This window comes from Haliotis rufescens, unplaced genomic scaffold (genome assembly GCF_023055435.1).
Source record: "Haliotis rufescens isolate VD_foot unplaced genomic scaffold, xgHalRufe1.0.p SCAF_5, whole genome shotgun sequence".
NCBI classification, from domain to species: domain Eukaryota; kingdom Metazoa; phylum Mollusca; class Gastropoda; order Lepetellida; family Haliotidae; genus Haliotis; species Haliotis rufescens.
Window position 1 is genome coordinate 4,179,060 of NW_025964223.1, and position 9,290 is coordinate 4,188,349.

The 9,290-nt window shown below is 43.2% G+C and overlaps 1 protein-coding gene across 1 annotated transcript; it reads right to left on the reverse strand.

Annotated features, from left to right (window-relative positions):
- Positions 1-539: 539 nt before the first annotated feature.
- On the reverse strand, positions 540-6,708 carry LOC124133560. Its single transcript, XM_046497994.2, has 6 exons — positions 6,457-6,708; positions 5,468-5,592; positions 4,514-4,570; positions 3,322-3,428; positions 2,155-2,305; positions 540-1,329 (listed from the first exon to the last, which is right to left on the reverse strand). The coding sequence occupies exons 1-6, from the start codon at positions 6,509-6,511 to the stop codon at positions 1,294-1,296; spliced, it is 531 nt and encodes a 176-aa protein (XP_046353950.2). The 5' UTR covers positions 6,512-6,708; the 3' UTR covers positions 540-1,293.
- Positions 6,709-9,290: the final 2,582 nt, after the last annotated feature.

The following is a 9,290-nucleotide window of genomic DNA, read 5'->3' on the forward strand; positions in this document are numbered from 1 at the left end:
GGTCTAGTACAAGCAGCCACACACACACACACACGTGCATGCACGTCGCTATATAAGTGCAATAATCTTGGACGCGACGTTAAACCCAATTTCACCTCACCTCACCATAGCCATTTGCTTGTTACCTAGCAACAGCTGAAGACCATTCCACCAGCTAACCATCGACAAGGCCATGTCGTGGCCGTTTAACTTAAAGGTCGTTTCATCAATGGTAATTATTACTGGCTGAGTTTCATGTGAACAAGCATGTTTTGAACACATCGCGTAATATTTTACCCTTGATAGGTCGTCACTTTTGTTGTTGAGTATATGGTATTAAAAGCATACAATATGGAGTAAGTGATGGTTTTATGCCTCTATAGCATTATTCCAGCAATATCACGGCGGGGGACACCAGACATGGCCTTGACACATTGTACCCATGTGGGGAATCGAACCGGGCCTTCCGCGTGACGAGCGAGACTTTAACCACACAATACACATAACGACTGTGCATCCCTAACCACTTCAAAATAACTGACACACATTTGACACATCTACATGATCAAGATGTTTAAATGACAACAAAAATATACACAGATGTTTGTAATTACATCAGCTCAAGTTATGTTTTGTTATTGACCGTTAAATTTTGTAAGTTGATTACATTGTAATTATGCTGATATTGCTTAAAGAATTATCAGCATATATTTGTACATGTTTTGAAACCTTATTTTCAAACAAACAATTGCAACAAACAACCATCTTCCCGAGGCAAGGGCGTTAACTGACTATAAAAGTCCAGTTTCCTGTACCTTTATAGTTAATTAACTCCCTTGCCTCAGGAAGATGCAAAAACATCTTGCTTGACAACTGTATAAGGATCTATGCCGAAACGTCGCCTTTACAGTAAATAAAGAAGCTGTTATCCATAAATTGTGTCCACTTTGTTCAAACACTTGAAATAATGTATGTTTTCACCGTTTCAAAGTATACAGTAAATACTACCCAATTGTTTGAAATTCAACAATCCGGTTTAACAAGGTGCCGCTTTAACTCGTCAAGCAATATCTGCCAGTTTCACGTCCGGGTATACACAAGCAGGACACCATGACAATATGGCCGTTCACCGTGTTGACGACTTACGAGTTGTCACGTGTGTGCGGTGAACATCTAAGGATTGAAGTTGTATTTCGTGACGTTCATCAGCTGATGAAGATAGTTCCTCACGTGAGCAAGTTCCATGATGCGCCGCGAATCAGTCAATATTTACAGATATCTGTGATAATTTCATGCCAATCTTGTGGAACTTCTTCATTCCTTGCCTTCATTCTCTGACGAATTACCCCTCTAGAATATAGACAGATAAAGTAATCATCTGGGATGTGTTTGAATTCACATGTCATGAACATTAACAGTGCTTCACAGAATATGAGTTTGAAGTTTTGTATTTGTTTCAATTCTAAACTTTATAAATCTAAATAAACAACATAAAAAGATAACAACTGGTGTGCTCATGCTTGTGAGTGAGTGAGTATGGTTTTACGCCGCTTTTAGCAATATTCTAGTAATATCACGGCGGGGGACACCACAAATGGGCTTCACACATTGTACCCATGTCGGGAATCGATTTGGCGTGCTTTAGCCAACGCTTTAACCACTAGGCTACCCGACCGCCCCTCATGCTTGTGTAAAATCTAAAAATGACAAAGAACATACCACTAACTTTTGCCTCTGAGTATACCTCTATTATGAATGTATGATTTAAAAACTCCCTAAGTGTAGGGATTCATTTATTGCAATGCAAAGTTTAAAGTGATACCAGAAGACTGCTTTTATCTGAAGAAATCATTTATAATAGATGCGTCCCTTGCGTGTAGCAGGATCTGCTGTTCTCAGATTCAACCCCACTTTTCGCCCTGATTTTATTACTCTTGGTCGTGTCAGCAACTGCCAAAGCTCGTGGTTTCACCAAACTGTCAAGGTTTAAGACCTGCATCACTTCGGGACTTCTTCCCACATCAAGATGACACTCGGAAAAACCACCACGTCGATGTCAGGGGTCAAGAGCGGGGTACTTTCGCTGGTTCCCGGCGCACGTCCGACCGTTATCGCGTGTGCCGAGCGATCACGGAAACCAACGAAGGGATAATCACATGTCTGTAACGTTCTTACCTCATTAACCTTGCTCTTGCAGTAGACTAGGCCGGTGTAGATGAGGTTGGCGACGAGGATGATGAGTCCGAGAAGCATCAGTACAAAGTTGCTGATCCTGGTGTCTCTCGCTGTACACAGTTGGGTGGAGTCAATTTGACTGATTCCTACACTGGAAAACAAACACGTCAATTATACGCTGGACAATCTGTGAATAATTGCAAGCTCTCTAAATGGTTTATACTAGAAGTAGTAGTAGTAGTAGTAGTACTAGTAGTAATAGTAGTAGTAGTAGTAGTAGTAGTAGTAGTAGTAGTAGTTGTTGTTGTATGCTTAAGATGGATTCACCACCCAGTCTACCAGTCGTAGCCTAGTGGTTAAAGCGTTAGCGCGTCACGCCGAAGACGACAGGTTTAATTCCTCACATTTGTACAATTTATGATGGCCGTTTAAGACGTCCCCCACAATGACACAGCTGGAATAATGCTTAAAGCGGTGTAAAACCCTACTCACTACCTAAACCATTCCACTGCATTCAAAGGTTCAACTGCAGAATAAAGAATTGTCATCACAGATTAAAGCGTCAGTAAAATGTTTCGATTACTCAGCTATATTTGAAATAAACGGCGTCGGTGTATTTTGGCTTTTGTTTAAAATACCAGAATACTGGAGGTTAGTTGGGACTATTTTCTTACTTCTCAGTATTGCACAGTATTATTCTTTATACATACACGGGGTGACCCTCTTTTGAAGTAGTTCCTCGATTTCATTATCAATTCACAGATTTCACAGATTTGTTTTCAATTCATGAGGGAAAGTGTTTAAAGAAGGGAACCATCCAAGCATGACACGTATCGTTTCAATTCCAAAACAAGAAATATACCAAGTGTCTGTCATATAAGCAAGAAACATTGCCGAAGTAACAATACTCACGACCCGTGAAGATCCGCTAGAAGAGGTTTTCAGCAGTGCTTGCTTGTCCTAAGAGGCGACTAACGGGATCGGGTAGTCAGGCTCGCTGACTTGGTTGATGCATGTCATCGTATCCCAATTGATCGATGCTACTAATGTCAATCACTGGATTGACGCGATTGTTTACAGATCGCCTTCATATAGCTGGAATGTTGCTGAGTGCAGCGTTAAACAACAAACAACAAACAACAAACAAACAAACAAAACAATGCTCACGTGCAGGAGTACGAGTTTCCGACCTGACTCAGCGTCCACATGTCTTGACACAAGACTGCCAGCAGCCCCGCACTGGCCAGCGAGATGATGATCAGGTGAGCTACACGCTGTAAGTCAGTTTGAGTCAGTGAGTCAGTGAGTCAGTGAATGGGGTATTTTACGTCATCAGTATATTTTGCACTGTTGGTAACTGAAATTTACAGCCCGGACCGGAAACCGGATATCTGGATAAATGTAGAATTTTATGTTGACAATGTACATGAATACATATTTCGTGTCAAGTGAATATCGTCCGGTAGGCGAGGTTTCCGGATATCTGGGGCCCCGGATAGGCAGGGTTCTGTATAATGCTGACGTGAAGTCATTTCGCTTTATTTTTTATCGTTTTTTTAACGCCGCATTCAGCAATATTCCAGCTATATGACGGCGGTCTGTAAATGATAGAGTGTGGACCAGACAGATCCAGTGAGTCATATTATGAGCATCGATCCACGTTATTGGGATACGATGACATGCATCAACCAAGTCAGCGAGCATGACCACCCAACCCCGTTAGTCGCCTCTTACGACAAGCATAGTCACCTTTTACGGCAAGCATGGGTTGCTGAAGACTTAATGTACCCCGGATCTTCACGGGTCGTATTTTATGTAGTGCATATGTGTATATTTCGTGTCACGTGAATATCGTCCGTTAAGCGAGGTTTCCGGATATCTAGGGGCCCGTATATGCGGGGTTCCACTGTATAATGCTGAAGTGAAGTCATAAATATTACAGTTATAACATGTTGTATTGCTACAGATGTAATCTGGTGGGATGTAGTCAGCAATACATATAAAATTATATTGATTTTTTAATTCGGTGTCGCGCAAATAATCTGTATGTGTGTGTGTTGATATTGGGGTTGAGCAAAATTCTCCTAGCGAAACTTCGTTCATTAAATAAATATTTGGTGAGAAAATACGGGCCTGTATCAGACAATTCAAATGCAAAACCCAGGGCTTACAATTCAAATGTAAAAACTCCAAGCAGGTGTTACAATTTAAAAGAAAAACCTCTCAACAGTCTCACTTGAAAGTGGTACCTCTCACAATGTTACAATGAGATAGAAAGCTACCCACAATACTGTAGGTAAAATGACAGTAGGTATATAACCACGGGACGTATGCTGTGTAATGGGGGACGTGTACTTACTGTGGTGGGGGATTTCTTCATGGTAGCGACGAGGGCGGTCACGCCAGGTACAATCAGCTAAAAATAAAACAAAACATATAGTTTTTGCAGTGTGTGCTCTGAAAAGTTAAAAATACGTATTTGAGTATTGTATTTTCATTTCTTCCCACTAATGGTACATGGTCGTATCTCAGTTTGAGCGGAGGGCCTGAGTATTGGTTTAGTACTTGGTCAAAACAACAACAACAACAACAACAACAACAACAACAACAACAATAACAGCAATGAAGGAAATGGAGCACAATACACCTACACCCGTATTTGTGGCTGCTCGTTACAGATAATGTGTCACTGTTCCTAAGAGAGAATTACTTGGTTGCGATGACATAATAATGTATGGTAGGTAGCTTTGTGGCGTTGATGATATATACTTGACGATATACTGAGAAAAGCAGGTGATATATATTGAGGAGAGAAGGTGATATATGCTGAGTAGAGCAGATTGTATAGACTGAGTAGAGCAGATGATATATGCTGTTTGTTATTTAACGCCGCACTAAGCAATATTCCAGCGGCGCTCTGTAAATAATCGAGTCTGGACAAGACAACCTAGTGATTGACATTATGAGCATCGATCCACGCAATTGGGATACGATGACATGCATCAACCAATCAGCGAGTCTGACCACCCGATCCCGTTAGTCGCCTCTTACCACAAGCATAGTCGCCTTTTACGGCAAGCATGGGTTGCTGAAGACCTATTCTAAACCGGATCGTCACGGGTTTGACATACACCGAGTAGAGAAGATGATATATACTGAGTAGAGAAGATGATATATACTGAGTAGAGAAGATGATATATACTGAGTAGAGAAGATGATATATACTGAGTAGAGCAGATGATATAGACTGAGTAGATTAGATGATATATACGAGTAGAGAAGATATATACTGAGTAGATCAGAGAATCCTTACAATGACGACGACGAGAAGGACGACGAGGGAGATAGAGATGTCGGGCTGTATGACGTAGGGGTCCATGGCGGTGTTGCCGTTCGTGTTGCTGAAGTTGATGACTTGTAGGATGCATGTCTGGATACCTGCAAAAACACTCGTATGCTGTGAGCATCATCAGTAACAGCTTAACGTTTCTGTGATGTCATTAGGCATAAGTCATTGTTATTTCTGAACCGCGACTAACTGATGTAAACAATTAAATCATAAATATGCTTGTGTATTACCTACCCAGATACAACTATCAACTCGGACAAAGGAAAACCTCCAGTATCCTGCCTCTCGGAATAGTCTCTATGATACACGAGACCAGTGAATTTGGTTGACGTGGCTTCGAACAGTGTGTCAGTAGTTTCTCGGCTTGATGTGGGAGAAATACCCACAGTGTTGTAGACGTTTTTTTTGTTTTTGTTTTATATTCCAGCTATATGACGGCGGTCTGTAAATAATCAAGTCTGGACCAGACAATCCAGTGATTGACAGCATGTAAACGCAACTGGGATACGATGACAAGCATGAACCAAATCAGCGAGCCTGACCACCCGATCCCGTTAGTCGCCTCTTTCGACAAGCATAGTTGCCTTTTACGGCAAGAATGGGTTGCTGAAGACCTATTCTACCCTTGGTCTTCACCTGTCAGACGTTTACTGGGGTGGAGAACCGGGATAATATCCGTGTGTATGTACGCTCTGCACTGATCATTGGACCATAAGCCGGGGTTCGAACCCAAAGTCAGCGGATCCTAGCACGGCTAAAGGACGCAACTGGGCCACCCTTACGAGAGTCGAGTAAGTGTGTACAAAGACGGCTGTGTCCTTACTGACAAAGATGGATTATGTAATAAACGACAAACAGCCAAACACAGAACACAAAATGAAACATATTTCTTCTAATATCGCCCAGGATCTGCAACTCCATGGCTACAACATGTGCTTTATCTAACACCTTACCCAAAAATATCAGCAACGTCGTTGTGAGAATGGAGATGGTTTGATCCAGGTCCATGATGGCGTCTCGGGCTGGACAGTCTTTACATAGAACCCTATAATCTCTTCATAGTCCACCGCTCAGGAATAGAGCCGACCGACAGCACTGCCTAGTAACACTACCGCGCTAGCCTGAGAACAGCTCTATTACCGTATATACTCTGCAATGATTACCGCTGTATGACGTTGTCGACCCGGCCATCCGAATAATCCACTCGACGACTGCGGAATGCTTCAAGCAAAGATCGGAGGTCATCGACGCAGTCATTGCACATTGTGTTGTGACTCACCACAAATGAACACTCTTATCGTATCGTAAATATTGATTCCATGTGAGAGATAAGGGTTGTCACTGACTCGGTCCTTCCACATGCAGTGAAATCCTGTGGTTCCGAGCTCTAGTGCATGCAGTGGTGATAGCGGAACTGATTTACTGAGTGAGCGAGTGAGTGAGTGAGTGAGTGAACCTGACCATAGACTCCGACACCTGAACACAGACTCCGATACCTGAACATAGACTCCGACACCTGAACAAAGACTCCGATACCTGAACATAGACTCCGATACCTGAACATAGACTCCGACACCTGAACACAGACCCCGACACCTGAACAAAGACCCTTGACACCTGAACATAGACTCTGTTACCTGAACATAGACTCCGACACCTGAACACAGACTCCGATACCTGAACATAGACTCCGACACCTGAACAAAGACTCCGATACCTGAACATAGACTCCGATACCTGAACATAGACTCCGACACCTGAACATAGACTCCGACACCTGAACATAGACTCCGACACCTGAACATAGACTCCGACACCTGAACATAGACTCCGACACCTGAACATAGACTCTGACACCTGAACATAGACTCCGACACCTGAACATAGACTCCGACACCTGAACATAGACTCCGATACCTGAACATAGACTCCGATACCTGAACATAGACTCTGATACCTGAACATAGACTCCGATACCTTAACATAGACTCCGATACCTTAACATAGACTCCGATACCTGAACATAGACTCCGACACCTGAACATAGACTCCGATACCTGAACATAGACTCCGATACCTGAACATAGACTCCGATACCTTAACATAGACTCCGATACCTGAACATAGACTCCGACACCTGAACACAGACTCCGACACCTGAACATAGACCCCGACACCTGAACACAGACTCCGACACCTGAACACAGACTCCGACACAAGAACACAGACTCCCATACCTGAACACAGACTCCGATACCTGAACATAGACTCCGATACCTGAACATAGACTCTGATACCTGAACATAGACTCCGATACCTTAACATAGACTCCGATACCTTAACATAGACTCCGATACCTGAACATAGACTCCGACACCTGAACATAGACTCCGATACCTGAACATAGACTCCGATACCTGAACATAGACTCCGATACCTTAACATAGACTCCGATACCTGAACATAGACTCCGACACCTGAACATAGACCCCGACACCTGAACATAGACCCCGACACCTGAACACAGACTCCGACACCTGAACACAGACTCCGACACAAGAACACAGACTCCCATACCTGAACACAGACTCCGATACCTGAACATAGACTCCGATACCTGAACATAGACTCCGACACCTGAACACAGACTCCGATACCTGAACACAGACTCCGATACCTGAACATAGACTCCGACAACTGAACACAGACTCCGACACCTGAACACAGACTCCGACACCTGAACACAGACTCCGATACCTGAACACAGACTCTGACACCTGAACACAGACTCCGATACCTGAACACAGACTCCGACACCTGAACACAGACTCCCATACCTGAACATAGACTCCGACACCTGAACACAGACTCCGATACCTGAACAAAGACTCCGATACCTGAACACAGACTCCGACACCTGAACATAGACTCCGACACCTGAACACAGACTCCGATACCTGAACATAGACTCCGACACCTGAACATAGACTCCCACTACTGAACATAGACTCCGACACCTGAACATAGACTCCGACACCTGAACACAGACTCCGATACCTGAACATAGACTCCGACACCTGAACACAGACTCCGACATCTGAACATAGACTCCGACACCTGAACACAGACCCCGACACCTGAACAAAGACTCCGATACCTGAACATAGACTCCGACACCTGAACAAAGACTCCGACACCTGAACATAGACTCCGACACCTGAACACAGACTCCGATACCTGAACACAGACCAAGAGCTGCTTTAACAAGCAACAATCTCAGAAAAAAACGACTTCCTTTACGAACCCCGAATATAACGAACTCCAGCTATAACGAATAAGACATAACTTGTCCCTATCCATGAAGTTTCATTGCACCACACAGCTATAAACCTCCGTGATAAGCAAATTCCAGACGCATGTTATGTAAATATACCCAGAGGAAGATAAACAAACAGTTACACAAACATCGACATGCACTGATTTATTGAAAGCATGATTGTAATTGATCTTTGTAACAGTTCTCGGATACACACGAAGCCAGACCTCCCCGGTCTATTCACAACCAGCGCCTGGCTCACATCTCGACACGCACTGCCCATAGATATATTTTTTTTAAAGTTAATGCAATGTTGCTTCTCATGAAAGAAGTATATTCCTTTATATACATGCAGGATTATTTATTTTGTGATAACACACAATAATTATGTTTTAACCACAGCGGCGAGGATATATTTTCACTTACAAGTACTCCTCACCTAACATTGAATATTGTTCTTCTTGCTGCCTG

Coding starts and splice junctions, on each gene's coding strand:
- LOC124133560 (XM_046497994.2), bottom strand. CDS start 6,511: ATGGACCTGGATCAAACCATCTCCATTCTCACAACGACGTTGCTGATA. Junction 4,571..5,467: donor TCCTTCTCGTCGTCGTCATT/GTAAGGATTCTC, acceptor TTTTATTTTTAG/CTGATTGTACCTGGCGTGAC. Junction 1,330..2,154: donor GCAAGAGCAAGGTTAATGAG/GTAAGAACGTTA, acceptor TCTATATTCTAG/AGGGGTAATTCGTCAGAGAA.